Here is a 16033-nt window from a genome sequence, read left to right as displayed (position 1 = left end):
ATTTCTCTGGTGATGTTGACCATAGGTCCTCCAGCAGAAATTGACTCATTGTGGGGGATCTAAAAATGCCTAGAGAAGTGTTATTTCAAGTTTAAAAAATAGTGGGTCTGTATTTGCAGCTTTCCCACTTCTATGGGGATCCAGCAACCCTAGCCCATGTGAAAGTTGAGAGCAAACTGTATGTGCTGAAGATTCTCAAATATAGGAATAATATGCTCACATCAGTAAGACTCTATTAAATGTCTGTTTGTGAATCAAACTGCCAAAGACATTTTCAAACACTTCCCAAAGACTTTGCAATTTATTACACTCACTTTGCCTGGATGTTACTGAGGCATGGATAACTATGACAAACAATTAGAAGGTAGCCTCCTTTCAAAACTGAGATGCTTCTAAAGAAATGAAGAACTACTGTACTCTATTCTGCACAAGGAACTGCAAAAACAAATTAGCTGCAATTTCAGAAACACCATCAACAGCTACCCCTGTAGAACCAGCTCTCAGCTGTCTTGTAAAGCTGTAAGCTCCACCAATCAGGAATAAGAACACCAATACTGTCCACAGAATGATTTACCCTTAGCCAGCTGAATCAAGAAGGCTGGATCTTGCCACTGGTTGCTAACTCTTCAGTTTTCTCTGTCTATCCAATTTGTACTACACCACCCAGTTTGCAATCTGACCCAAGTTTAGAAGCTATACTTTCAGGATTATTAATCATGTTTAAAAATTCAGGATAATTAATCATGTAAAAACAAAAAGATTTTTTCTTGTTTTATTCAAAGTTTATCTGTGTATGCGCACACATAGACATACACAACACATTTTTGTTACAAAGGAAAATCTCTTAAGTGACTGAGTGCTCATTCAGAAAAAAATCTAGATACTTAAAGCTAGTGGCAGCTCTTCCGATTCTAAAAATCCTGGAAAATGTAAAATAAAAATAAAATCCAAAAATACCTGTGGAGAGGATGACAAAGGAACAGAAATGCCGGCTGAAGACTCAGATCGAAGAGGTTTCCCAGACTGGATGGCTTCTTGATCTGTGGGTTGACTGTGGCCTTTGCTAACTGGCTGAGGTATGTTAGAAGGTTCCAAGGAGCCAAACATGCTCTTCCATTCCTCATTCACATTCGAATCCTGTTTGACATGTTTTCTAGCTGAAATCAGCAAGCCCCACAATGATTATCAAAGAACGAGACATAATTTATGTTAATAAATATGATGAATGGGCAGGACCCTAGTAGTACAGTCGGCCTACTACATTCACAAGGGTTTGGTTCTAGGACCACATGTGGACACCAAAAAGGTAGATGCTGAAGTCCCTTATTTAAAATGGCATAGGCCAGTAGCAGAAGCAGTGTAAGCCCTGATCACCATGAGTGCATTACATACAGAGGGGTTATAAAGGACACAAATCATTCTCACCCAGGGATTCTCCCGCTCACTTCCATAGTTTGGCTGAGCAGAGGTAGCACTAAGCCCCAGTTGCCAGGTGTGCATTCTTCATGCTCCCTCCCCTTTGAGGAGCCCACCATCCACTTGTTTCTGCCTTCAAGGTAGCAGCTGTGTCACTCCTCATTCATTTGCAAGATGGAAGCAGGAAGCCAGAAGTGCGGGATCCCAAAGACGTTGGAAGCCAGGGCTTACCGCCACCTCCGCTGCTGTCCTGGAACTCCTCAGACAGGCTGTGGATGTGAGCAGGAGAGTCACTGTGCTTTCTTTATTAGATCCCTCTGTATGTAAGAGTGTTCGCTTTATTAAATCTCCTGTATTTCTCTCTCTCTCTCTTTCTCTCTGTGTGTGTGTGTGTGTGTGTGTGTGTATTTGGGTCTGTGATTGGTTGAATCTGCATATCTGAAGCCTGCGGATACGGTGGGCCTGCTGTATATGCAGAAAGTTTTAAACCATCACCAGATTAAATAATCTAGGAATATTCATTTTAATTTCCAAAAATGGTTCACATCCTCTAAATTGCTCAAACCACAAAGAAATATTTATATAGAGAAGTGAATAAATAGTGTTGTTTGTGGTTTGGATAAAGCCAGTCTCAGCATTAAGCAAGAAGTGATTATATAGTATGATAAGACATGCAATACCAGGCACTATATATGACTGTATTCCCAATAAGAAGGGAAAACATTACCTTTAGGCTCAAGATTGCCAATACTGGGAGATTGAGTCAGAATTATTTTACAAATTCTTTTCAGGTAATTTAACACATTTAAAAGTTAGAATACAGAAGTGGGTTGTGGTGCAGAGGGAAGAGTGGCACAGAACAGGGGATCCCTTCACATTAGACAGTAGCAACTTTTGTAGTGGAACTTACTCATGAAAGATATTGTTGCTTGATGCTCAGGGAGCCACCCTCCAATTTAAAACTTGCCATATTAAGCAGTAAACTCTGACTCCATGTGTACCATTTTTTAATGGTTCATAATGACAGAAAAGTCCACTTTACAAGGCCAACTGTACATGCTCAAATCTGTATCCAGCCCACAGCACAATGATGACATTTTCCCCATCTAAACATATTTTAAATCTTACAATGCAAGTTATTTAAACAATTAAAAAAATATCCAGATTTCAGCCATCAAGCTATACTAACCACGTTTGTCATCAGACTCCTGTTTAGTTTTGACAAGATCAACTTGTCTCCCAATTGTACCCAAAGCTGCCAAGTCAATCACCCCTTTCTGAGTGCTGTCATGAAGATGGCTCTGATCCACTATATTGGCTTTGGCTTTGTTGGATTTTAACATGAAGTCTCTTAAGGCTAACAGCTTGTCTTCCTCTTCTTCAGTCATCCCCTATCCAAAAACAAACAGTAGATTGTTAAACTTGTACTTTTCCCAAGGCAGAGGAAACCCAGATGAGAACTTCAGATGTCACATAACAAGTGGCAACTGGGGTCAAGAGAGGTTGGAGTGTAAAATGCTATATTTACACAGTTACTCAAGAACTGTTTTTCTATTACGAAAGCAGATAATCAACTACCATTGTAAAAATGATTACACTGGGGTGGTCTGTTGTGAAATCATCCAAAAATATACATCTTTGGGAGATCAAGCTGATCTGAATTTTATGTTGAAAGAGTACTTTCAACAAAAGCAAAGGGCATGACAGTAATTTATCAGAATAACCTGAGCCCAGCAGAATGCACAGCAATGATCCAATTTCAAATTCTTGTGCAACCATTTCATGTACTACACAGCTACTCAAAAATCACTTTCTTATGGGTCCACTGCCCCACCTCACAGGCCTTTAAGAAAGATTAACAGATCAAAAAATAAGCAAAGCAAAAACTAAGCATCCAGTGGTAAGCAGTAAAATAATAATATACCTGATTTGCAGAAGCTGGACATTAGTACAATTTATATATCTGCAAATGGAAAGTTCACACAACTATTTGGGGAATGGTGTTCAGATAGGAGTGCTAACTGAGCATCTTAGAATGGAAAATGTGTATGACTCTTTGTTGACATAAAAGTGCAACCTCTTGTTGAAATAAAATCAGCACCATATTTTAATTAATGAGAATGACTGAAATGTGGATGTAAATATATGCTGGATTTTGGATTCTTTGAAAAAGCCATCTTTGCACATGTCATCTCTTTACCATGTTGTCATGTGCCTGCAAGCCATTTTTGACTTATGGTGATCCTAAGACATGGTGTTTTCTTGGCAAGATGGGAGGTTGTCTTTGCCTCCCTCTAAAGCTGTGAGAATGCGACTTGCCCAAGGTCACTCAATTTCCGTGGCTGAGTTTCCATGGCTAAACAGGGATTTGAACCATGTTTTCCAGAGTCATAGTTCAAGACTCAACCCACTACACTACGCTGGTTCTCCTTCTATATTACAAGGAATAACAGATTTTCAAAATGCCAAACTGCCCTTTTACTCTACATCTGCTTCTATGGTGGCAAGATCCTCTTTATCACCTGGAAGTATGAGACATAAACTCAAACAAGACAGCTGATGTCACAGCAATTTCTGTCAATTTGGATACCTTCACCCTTTGCCTGCAAGCCTTGTCCAGTTCTTGTGCTATCCCAATTCCTTTTCCATAAAATAATAATGTAATACTACATGAAAACACAATTATTAATCAGACACCAAGAGAAAGTAATAAGATGAATACTCAGAGACCAAAATAATAAAACTATATGATGGCATGCCAATTCATAAAGTGTTCCATTTTTTTAAATAACTCAAATGTTGAACAACTGTGCTTTTTGTTAAGCTGCTTTACTGTTTTATGGCAATGTAAATGTCAGGGTGCTTCATGGATGAGAGCAGTATAGAAATATTATACTTAAATAAATATAATCATCTTTATGGGGATCATAGACTCAATCCATTTGAAATTCCCCAGCAAAAGACCCACAATAAAAGTACAGTGGAAATCTCTGACACCTCAGATTCATTTTAATAGGGACTGTGAAAGAAGAGGAACCCATGTCATGGCTACATGACCACAATACTTTTTTCCTACTTGATCATGAATCTTCAGCACTATCATTATACTGGCAATTAATTACTTGGGAAAGCAGCTTCTTCAACAGCTGTGCAATTGCTGGATCTTCAGGGGGTGGACAATCAGGAAGAGTCCCATTCCTTTTCTTCTGACGAAGCTGCAGTGTTCTGAAAAGGCTTCCTATGTCCTTTGATCGTAGAGCATAATCAAATATAGAACGGCTTACAGGCTCTTTGAGGACACTCAAGAGCACTATTTCTTTATCTATCTGCAATTCAAAAAGGGGAACAAAAAATCAGTCAGATCAACACAGAAACATAGGTCCAAAACACATTGCAGAAATACTCCAGTTTGAGGCTGCTTTAGCTACCCTAGCTCAGTGCTAGGGAATCCTGGAAATTGTAGTTTATTATGGCATCAGAGCTCTCTGACAGAGGCGGCTAAATGTCTCACAAAACTACAGTTCCCAGTATTCCCTAGCATTGAGCCAGGGCAGTTAAAGCAGTCTCAAACTGGATAATTTTTGCAGTGTGTTTTGGACCATAGTTAAGGAATCTTAAGGGAAAAGATAAGTTAACCTTGCTCATGGATGTTTAGCTGCTGACTTTAGTGTTAGGTTCTGAAAGAGGAAGGTTTTGAATAGAAAGGGAAACAGCAGTTTTTAATCAGATCTCCCCAAGGTTGTTTGAACCATCTGGGCTGTTTTATGAAAATGGTCTTCAAACTAAAATTCTGACTTAAGAATGCCTTGATAAAGAATTATTTGTTTCTGTTACCAACTTGTTAAATGACAGAAGCCACGTTAAGATGGTTTGTAAACAAGAACACTGGAGTGTAGTTGAAGAGGGGTTACAAAGTACATATGGCCACAGAGAGGTTAGAAAGCAACACTCCCATGGCAAGGCTGCCCTCCTCTCTCTACAGCAGGGGTTTCCAACCTTTTTGATTCAGGGAGCCCTAAAGGCTCCATGGAGCACAGGTTAGGAACTACTGCTCTACAATAATACTCAAGAGCAGTTATCATGCACTATATATGATCATGCTTCAAGTGTTACCACCCCCACCAGTAGCCAATGGCAAGAATGGGGATAGGGAAATTACTAATATGTTGCTGCTGCATTACATAATAAGCACTGCTATTCACTAGAGCAGTGGTGGCGGCACCTAGCTGTTGGTTCTAGCAGCACCTTCTTGGCTCACTTAGCATGTACAATCAGCCTCTGTTTTGAAAGAGTAGCCATCCATGGATAGCCCCTACCCATTATTGTCAATAGTCATGTGCATGTGGCAACGTCAATGAGGTCTTACACAGCCACACATCCTTGCACAATAATGAGACTTCAGTTCCTACATTTTTTAGTATCTGCTGGGGGGGGGGGGAACCGAACCCCCACTGAAACAAAGGGCCGCCTGTAATTTTACTTTCACAGTTAAGGCACGAAGATGTTAAGCTAAATCATTTCAAGGACTCTTATGTTCTACAACTCTGAAGTATTATCTGCACATGAAGCTGATTCATTACCTGTATTATTGGCTGAGTGATAAAAGGATGCAGGTAAGGCATAAGTTTGCAATAAACATCAGCAATATTCAAATGCTGTGCTACAACAGTTATAAATCCTACTGCTCCATAGCGTATCCAGAGATTAGGATGGCAGAGAAATGGTGCTGGGGGAAAGAATGCATAAAAATAAAAGCAGATTTCAAATAGATATTCAGTCACCTCAAGTTCAAGATAGGACCAAAACACAGACACACATGCACATGCATACACACACCAATTTCAGATCAAACTCAAAATGGAATCAAGGCTGATATTTTATTCTTCTGTCTAGAATCCCTTTGCAATATGATCTTGCATTATAACTATGATATGAAAGATGTTTGAGCCATTCTATTCTGCAATTTATTGGTTTGCTCTAATAAGCTAGCCATGACAGCTCAGACAAACCATCCTTGCAAACATATAGGGCAGTCACTGTCTTTTGGTCCTTCTTGCCTGGGCCCACACTCTTGCTTCTTTGCTGGCTGCTGGTGCTACTGCCTCCATATATATAAAAGATAATTTTCTCCCTCTTTCCCACCAAAAAGAGAGATGAATTTCCATCAGCAGCCAGATATTCCTGCTTGTTCTGCTCAACAAGGGATACGTATAATGGATCTGTTGTTGTTGTGTGCCTTCAAGTCATTTCAGACATATGGCAATGCTAAAACAACACTATCATTAGGGGGTTTTAGCAAGATTTTTCATAGGAAGTTTGCCATTGCCTTCCCCTGAGGTTGAGAGCATGTTTCTTGCCCAAGGTCACCCAGTGGGTTTTATGGATAAATGAGGAACTGAAGCCTGGACTCCCTGAGTCTCAATCCAACACTTAAACCACTATGCCACACTGGTTTTCTAGATAGGATTTACACTGTGGAAATAATGTAATTTTACACAACTTTAAGTGCTGTAGTTCTTCCTATGAAATCCTGGGGTTTGTTGTTTTACAAGGTCTTTAGGCTTTTCTACAAGAGAATGCTAATGCCTCACAAAACTACAAATCTTAGAATTCTGTAGGATGTAGCCATGGAAGTTAAAGTAGTGTCAAGCTGCATTATTTCGACAGTGTAGATGCACCCATAGTAGGGCTTTCTTGCTGATGGTGCTTTCGTTCCCTCCCAAAAGTAAAAAGAGAGGAAGAAACAAAGTCAGCAACTGCCATTTTGGCTAAGGTTGCAGTACGAAGCATAGTTACTACAAAAATAACTCCTATTATCTCTGAACAATCATGGGACAGGGTCATTTTAATCAGTTCTTCATTAATCCTTATCTACTTAAAGCTATTCTGAACATGATCTATATGGTGTAACAGGCTGGCTATCTGTAGTAACAATGAAACTACATGCCACACAAAGAGATTAAAACAGAAAACTCTTTTGAAGGAAGATGGCTTACCAATATCATAGGCAAATTCATATATATGTGGTTTCTGCAGAAGCCCTAACTGACACATACAAGTAAGGGCATTGAGGGCCTTATAGATGACAAATTCTTCAGCATCACTGAGTCCTTGCTGAAGCAGAGGCTTCAAGATTGATGAGCTTTGCCAGCCAACATAAGCAGCAACACCTGCAATCCAGGCAGAACAAAAATGCAAGTAAGCATTCCTAAAAGTCACTAACCCTCAAAGAAATCAACAGACAAGGAGAGGTAACCTATTTATTCCCCTCAAAAAATCTTAATGAGGAGCATTTAATGTGAGCTATGTGTCAGTCCCATGCCAGAAGAAAGGCTGGATATAAATCAATAAAATAAAAATAAATTTTCAACCCCAGCACTCATTTTATATAGGTATCCATAATTAAGTTATGGAATTTACTATCATGAAATAACATAATACCACACAACTGTTTTAAGATTACCATACATTCACAGAACACAATTATTAGTTGCTATAAAGGATGAGGAACAGAAATTTAATGGTGCTCCAACCACCACATGCTGGAGACAAAAATGAGATGCTTTATGGCCATGTGATGATGGGCAATTGTGGCGTTCTCTATGTATTTGTTGCCTATAGCTCTGATCAATCCTAGCCAAGACAACTAATGGTGTGGGATTACATAATTTGCATTTAAAATAGCTGTTAGGAGCAGCACTGCCCAACCTAATGTATGTCTATATTGTCATCCTTCACTTGTGTAGCCAAGGGTCCGTTTAGGGGAATTTTATTATTATTGTTATTAGCTCAAATATTGCAAGAGGGGGCCTGCTACGACGGCCCTTGCAGAATCGTCTCCCGATATGTATACGGAGTAGACCAGGGGATCCCACTAAATGGAGCTGAGACAGACTTCTAGAATTAATAACCAATTTATTTATAAGGGGAAAAACACATACGATTCACTAGCATACACACACATATACAAGGCTCAGGAAAAGCATAGGTTAGCATGGAATAGGATTTTAGGCATCACTGGGGTGATACGTACCAGAATGTAGACTCCCTCCAGGAATCCAAATGGAATATGATGAGGATGGCATGAGGCTCAGCCATGGAATGACTGGCCAGGAATCAGGGGCCAGGAGCCAGGTCAGGGTTCAAGGGGACAGAGGTTCCCCCTGAAGTCCAGACTGGCCCAGTGAACAGGCAAATCTGAGAGTATTTATAGGCAAAATCTTGCCTCTGGCAAAGGTGCTTGATGGTGAGAACAAAGGTGTTTAATTACTTGCTTTTCACCTGGATGTCCCTGTCTGATTGTCTTAGTGGTCTTAAGCTGCTCGGACAACAGACCCTGGGGAGGGGGTAAGAGCCTCAGGCAAGGCAAACATTTGCTCTTCCTGGTCATATGATAATCCTCTTATGCGACTCTCTAGATATGATGATGTGGGTGCCCCTCAGGGGTGTATGTACATGTCCTCATGCCTTGCTGGCAATGGTGGACAGGCTATTAGAGTTCATCTAGGGGTCATTAAGGGTTATCATTTATACCAAAATATATATGGGGCAGCATGGGTAACACTTGTATATTTATTGGGAGCATCTATCTTCCCGCTGTATTGTACCATTGGACAGCTCCATGAGGACAATTCTTACGTATGTAATATTGTCACCTGGAATGCTTCCAGAGGATCTTAATGTTTAGAATTAAAAGGCACCATGAACAATTCCATGTTCTTCCTTAATAATATTCTCTCATGAGAAAAAAAGAATGTGTAAGAAACAAAGAAAACCATGGTATGCCTACAAACAGAAGACAACAATGTCAAGACTTCATATAAAATCCTAGCATAAGCATACCTTTACATATTTAGATCTAAGTTGTTTCATCTGCTGTCACAATAACTTTAAAAAAGAGGCACTGTTTAGCTACTCAAATGTAGGGAATTATTCATACATACAGATTAAACCCCTCAATTCTCCAATTGAAAGTCATATCAACCAACACACATTTAATACAAAGATGCACACATACCCACTATACTGTCAAAAAAAGCTCCCCGTAGATGCCAATCATTTTTATCATTAAGGAAGGTGATCATATGGGACAGGAGTACATCATTGGCTTTTTGACGTCCAAAAAAGACACACAAGCGAGTGATTCCATTTTCCATCAATGTCTGCTTCACAATGTTTTCTGGGTCGCTCAACAATGTGACAACTTTCTGCTGGACCATTTCATGCAAGGCTTGAAGCTCTGCAAGAAAATAACAGAAATGAAGTCAGGGAACCCTGTATGTTTATCCATGCCTGAGAGAAATCTTCCATGTGATGTATTGTTTGCACTCATCAGTCCTCTTTGGGTTATTGTTATTTCTGAATTCTGTAACATTCATAACACTTTAACAAAAATACATCTTGAAACACACTGTTGCACTTAAACTGCATGCCCCAGTGTCGCTCCACTTGTTTGGAGTTATATCCAAATAATGTGACTTAACTATAGCACAGGTATTACAAGTGACATTTTCAGAAAGAGCATTCAGGCTGCCTCAACAGGACCATTATTTATCAAAGGACTGTATACAGCTAAAATCAATTTAAACAGTTTAAAATTCAGAACAATAAATCAGCAAACTAAAAGCAAACTAAACAATGCAGATGTTTAAACACATGTGCATGGACAGATTTGGACAAAATCATTAGACTCCATGGGCTTTAATAAAAAGCCATGTTCTAACTTGGGGCCAAAATGAAGACAAAATCAGTGCCAATCAGAGTATGGCGCTCAAAAAAAGGCTTAGCAATGGAAATGAAAAAACAATTAGAAGTTTGGACATACCTCCAAAGAATGCAACATGCACAAGTCTTTTGCAAAAACTGCTTTTCTTGTTCACTTTATTACTGAGGAGTCCTATGTATATTTATGCCTACTGCACATGTTAGAGATGACCACTGAAGAGAATGTGGAAAGTCCTGGATTGTTACTATATTGCAAACTCTTGTGACCACTCGGAACTTACAAATGTCAAATAACAGTTCAGATCTAGTTTTCTTGGAATTATTAATAACTAGATTTCTGGAAATAAAAGGATAACCCTACTAGATTGTGGGCCCGAACAGACAGGGCAAAATAAAGCTGCTTCGGATCACTTTGGAGGTATGCTGATTAAATGATGCATGCATCCTAAGAGACTGGAAGCCATGCCAAAGCTATGCTCCAGTCCTAAGGACTGAAGCGCAGCTTCTGGCCTCTTAAGATGCATGTATCATTTAAACAGCATACCTCCAAAGTGACCCGAAGCAGCTTTATTTTGGCCTGTCTGTTTGGGCCCTATATCACTATGTGTTCTGCCTTTTGTGATTCACCTCTTATGTTCAGTACCCAAAGAGTACATCTTCCTTCACTGCCAAATAATGGAAATTCTCAATATTCTCCTGGAATCTAAACTATCAACAGCTCATTAAAAAAAACAGCAGTCCATTAGAAATAAATGCCATTATATCTTAAGGGGTTTATGCACAAGAAGTGTCCATATGACCATGCTCATAGTAATTCAAAAAATACATTACCAGTGTCATAATTTTCACTAGGGTGTGTTGCATCATCTGTTTCTTCACTGTTGGGTTCATTTTCCATGTTCAGATTTTTCAGCTGGACTAGTTCCAAGAATCTCAGAGCAGTTTCAGCCAATAGTGCTATGTTCTCTACAAAGATTAAAATAATTTTCAAAACAAGATTTAACCTTTTGAAAAGTAGCTTAAGGTTGACTTATGGATAGGCCATAGCTAAGAACAGTGGTTCTGACAATGCAAAGTGTAACAGAATAAATATATCTTATACTGGCTGAATACACCATATGCACTCGACTATAAGTTGACCTCATGTATAAGTAGAGAGAAGGTTTTGGAGCCTTTTTGAATCCTGATACTCTAGACTTGCATGGCTATATGTCTGAATTCTTCTAGGCTTGGACTTTCTAGAATTCTTTCACTTAGAAAGTACAGTAACATCCAAAATCCACAAAACAGTGATACCTTTGTCGGACCCATCAAAGTGCATAAAATATATGTTGTGAGGTTTCAAAGCTCCATTGAGCATCAGGCAAAGTTGTTAAAAAATAATAGAGGAGGGATGACGATGTTAGTCTCCAGCCATGTGACCAGGATGTGGAGAGGCCTACTTGCATAGATATCCCTCCATACTCTGAATGCCACCATCATCACCATCTTGACAAAATGCAGGGTTGTGACTAACACCATCACTTTTTTTCTCTTGTATTATTTTTAATTCCTTTGCTTGGTGAAAAAGCCAGGGAAGCTTCAAAAGCTTGTGACGTGTATTTTATGCGTTTTGGTTGGCCCCATAAAGATACTAGTGTTTTGTGGATTTTGGATGTTGTACTTCACCATATGGCCAACACAGCTATTTCTGGGTATGTTTCCTTTAGAAATGTACTGGTGTATGTATGTGTACATAAGACAATTTCTGTACAACAGTGCCATATGACCACCATCATATCCTGCATGTGAGTTCTGAAATTCACTTTGGTGACCACTAGCAGAAACAGAATGCTGGACTAGACAGGTTTCATTCAGATACAGCTACATCCCCATGCATAGGTCTGACAAAGCCACACCTCACCTTTGCAGCTTCCCCTTGCCCTGCCCCAATCAAAGTATTTCCAAGTCACTGCAAATCCAGCAGCTGTGCTCTCCTGGTTGTGTCTGCTGTGCAGTCTTGATTGTGTGTATATCATGAACAGGCACTGGAGAGAACACTCAAGGTCTGCCAGAACTGCTTGTTCTAAGGCACCCAGCAACCAGGAGAGCCAGCACCTCAAACTCCAGCACCCCAGAAAACTGCTTCCATCGGGGCTATGCAAGGCTGCAAAAGGTTTTGGGGGTCATGTTTGGTCATTCACAATCATAAATGTGGATGCCCAGTGGTTATGGGATTGAAAATCCAGTTTACAATCTCATCACTCCTGAGAGGATACCAACCTATGTTTTTTGTGTTACAAATGCAAGTAACAGGGCACATTTACCCTGTTGTTTTAGATAGCAATGAGATACAGGAAAAAGTGCAACGCAAAACCCAAACACGTTCTTGCTGATGAAACTCTGTCCAAATTGTGTTGTTGTTGCTTTTTTTTTTTAAATGTGAATTCTAACACATGGAAAATCAAATTTACTACCTAATAAAAGTCTAAATTTGTGAAATCTTTAATTGTTTGATAGTTTCTGAACAGGAATATCAAAAACATTCAACTGATTCTCTCTCTTTACCACCCTCACTTCTTACCAGCATAAGCCAATCGGACTATTGTAGCTTCATCTTGGGCCAAGTGAGCAATACCTGGCAAGATGTACTCTGGGTAGATATTGATATCATTACGTGGCACTTCTTTTACAAGAGCAAGAACTTTAGTGAGTGTCTTAACAGCTTCTGCCCTCACTCTGGGCACAGTATCATTGCTGAAATGCAGCAGATAGGGTGTGATACGATCCAGCAGTATTTCCACACTTAACCTAGGTGCTAGCTGGAGAATCAGCTCCAAAGCAGCTAGCTTTGAATCACAGTACTTGAGAGTCTGTAGGCAGGAAGTTATCACGGACACCAAAATGACCAGTCCATTTTCCTTTGTTTCTGCCTCGGCTTTTTCTGTTTGGTCATGGCCACAGAGGTTATGAATGATATTGTCCAAATCTTTACGTATAACAAGGATGCGTTCATCTGCAGATACAAATGTTTCCTTTGCAAACTGTGCCATATAGGGCTGGAGAAAAGTGTAAAATATTTCAGGAAATGCATTGTTACGTTGTTGTTTCAAGTAGTCTTCAGCTGCTAAACGTTTTTCTGGATCACACTGGATCATTTGAGTAACCTTCGGATAGAAAAGGGCAAGAAGAACAGAGCAAAGGAGGAGGGGAAGAAATGAAAAAAATCATGATTATTGTTAAGTAAATACAAAAAACATAATAAACTGCTATAAAAAATGCAAAATGATTTACCAGTTCTCTTATACTCCGGTCTTCAATTTTATTCAGGACTTGCTCAGGGGCAAAGAGGCCATTTCTGTAAGCCAAAAGCTGTGACAAGTCAAATAGAGGAACACCTTCTGTAAAGAGCTCAGCTATCACACAGCCTGGAAAACACAAAACAAGTACCTGAGAAGTATGAATCTCTTGCCTGCTGCGTCATAACCAAACCCAGCTGTAATGAACAATTATTAGCAGCACTGTAGAAGTTTGGTATCTACAGCTGTGTTCAACATGTGTACAAAACTGTTAGCATACCCATAATCAGTTCTTCAGATACCTGTTTTAAAAGGAACAAAACATTTTGTTTCATGGAAAATTTTCCATCATGCTTTATTTTCTTTCTCTGTTAAGTTTTGATGCATCTTTGTTTTTAATGCCTTGCTCTTGGGCAAGTCATATGCTCACTGCCTCAGGGAAAGACAATGGCAAACCTCCTCTGAACAAATCTTGCCAAAAAACCCTTATGATAGATTCACCTTAGGGTTGCCATAAGTTGGAAAGGAGTTGAAGGCACACCACTACCACCATCATCATCACCACAACTATTTAAGTCACTTCCATCTCTGAGTAAAACAAGGGAATCATATTCTGCAGATTGTACTATACAGTGTCCTTTTAAACTATAGGTGGGAATATTACAATTTTGAATTTCCCTATAATGAAAATTCATGTTGCATTCCTTGCTTATGAAATTCATCAAGTCACCATAAATCAACAGGTGACTTGAAGACACAGGTAGGTATACACACACAGAAAGAGAGAATTTCTGTTGTTTTACAAGCAAATTTTCAAACACCTGGTCTCTCCTAACTGCAAGGAATACATTCCACCATGTTAATCTCTGGTCTTGTGAATATGGCTCTTGAGGTGTCACCTTCTGATAGACCATACATTCTTCTGAAAACCTCAGAGAGATGGAGAGATGATCCTTCCCATAATCATAATTTAGTTTCAGATCTTCAGTAGTCCAGTTACTAATAGAGAAGCGTAAATGATGACAAGAGATCTGGGGGTTTATGAAGACTAGTCCAAAACACAGTAGACATTCTTCTGCTTAATCTTGTATCTTTCAAAAGGAATGGAAATAGTATACAGTGATGGTGAGGTGTGAGGAAAGGTTGATATAAGATATAATATTGCTTCTTTGGTATTCTAAGGGCTTAAGAAACCATCACATCAAGCCAACCTGAAGAAATACATACAAGTATTCTGATCAAAGGGACAAACATGTGTATCCTATATACACACAGCTCAAGAAATTACTAATGTTTCACAACATTTTAACCAGTAACAAAAAAAATCTCAGTTTGTAGACTGAACATTTAAGCCTGGAGGAAAAGTGCACATAACATCTAACAGCATCTTCTCCTAATGTATAGGTGCAAGAGTAGTAAAGATACCAGTAATCTTGCTTTAAATTAATTGTCAGCTGACAATAGAGCCAAATGAAGAAAAATATGTCACAGTATCCTTCTGAAAAGAAAGCCATTAAATAAAACTGCTCTCAAGGCATAGATATAGAGTGTTTCTTTATCCTTGTGCTAGTTTAAGGATATTTTAACTATAGCAAGTGCTGCTGTTGACTGATACAGAAGCAATCAAAGACTACTGTAGTAAACTGAGTGTCTGCCACTAGGCAGATGGGCTTTGAAGTCCTTGTTAGAACTATGGTCAAGTGTTAGCAGCTGTTTACTAGTAGAAAAGGGATAATTTTATTAGTGATTTTGATATTATATATGTATAGAGAGAGGGGGGTATTATTTTGGCAGTTGAGGGTGGGAAAAGATAAAAAGAATGAGAGTGAAATGGTGAAGTAAAACTTCTTCTTTAGAAACCTACTTGTAGAGTTCTAATAGTGGAGGGGAAGGCACTTTGATATCCTTTGTTTATTTCTACACTGTACCACCCTTGGGAGTTCATCTCCCATCTCTCATCAGCCTCATCCCAGTCAAGGGGCTCCCCGTTTAGCCAACCATGGGGAACTGGACTGCTGACCTGGGTAAAATGAGTTGTTTAGAAGTCCACACTTATCATTGGCTATGAGTGGATGTTGGACTCCATCAATGAAAGGGCTAAAATGCTTATCTGCTGTATGCCATCTGCTGAATCACTTATCACTGTTAAAGCTTATCTTACAGCATTAGTGCGTGTAAGTGTTCTGCACCAAATGAAGTCTTGGAGAGGCCCAGAATTACTGCCAGTACTGGAACAGAAAGATCAACTATGATCTACTCAGAAAGATCAATGTAAAAAGTGCAAAGACGGGGGCTTCCTGCTCAACACAAACAAAACTGCTGTATAAACTCATGTATAAGTCTAAAAATTTTAGTCAAAAAATTGACACAAAATCGATTTATCCAAGGGTCAGCGTCAGCACTTGTATGTTAACTCTTATCAAAAAAGAAACTATTCCCTCATGAAAGGCAAGTGTGTAATCTGTCCTGGAAGCATTGTCCCCCGCTACACTCTCATCCATCCAGTTATGCTTGCTAGGATTTGCAAGTTCTTTGGCATTTGCTTCATCCTTTAGGTCAGTGATTCCCAAGCATTGGTTGTCCAGATATTTTGGACTTCAGCTCCAAGAATCCCT

The 16033-nt window shown here is 39.3% G+C and overlaps 1 protein-coding gene across 3 annotated transcripts in view; it reads right to left on the bottom strand.

The window, feature by feature from the left end:
* Positions 1 to 16033, bottom strand: part of LOC149309674 (phosphoinositide 3-kinase regulatory subunit 4) — a 33189-nt gene that overhangs the window by 11030 nt on the left and 6126 nt on the right. For all 3 annotated transcript variants that reach the window (XM_089532826.1, XM_089532825.1, XM_089532827.1), the window contains 9 exons: positions 13414 to 13547; positions 12704 to 13286; positions 10972 to 11106; positions 9434 to 9655; positions 7413 to 7586; positions 5997 to 6142; positions 4539 to 4742; positions 2606 to 2807; positions 958 to 1157 (listed from right to left, as the gene is read on the bottom strand). In XM_089532826.1, the coding sequence (XP_089388952.1) occupies positions 958 to 1157; positions 2606 to 2807; positions 4539 to 4742; positions 5997 to 6142; positions 7413 to 7586; positions 9434 to 9655; positions 10972 to 11106; positions 12704 to 13286; positions 13414 to 13547 (2000 nt within the window). The remainder of the gene's footprint in view (positions 1 to 957; positions 1158 to 2605; positions 2808 to 4538; positions 4743 to 5996; positions 6143 to 7412; positions 7587 to 9433; positions 9656 to 10971; positions 11107 to 12703; positions 13287 to 13413; positions 13548 to 16033) is intronic.

This window comes from Sceloporus occidentalis, unplaced genomic scaffold, assembly GCF_023333645.1.
Source record: "Sceloporus occidentalis isolate IW3139 unplaced genomic scaffold, rSceOcc1.0.p SCAF_7, whole genome shotgun sequence".
Lineage (NCBI taxonomy): Eukaryota > Metazoa > Chordata > Lepidosauria > Squamata > Phrynosomatidae > Sceloporus > Sceloporus occidentalis.
The sequence above is the reverse complement of the archived record's forward strand: the minus strand, read 5'-3'. Positions and strand labels throughout refer to the sequence as shown.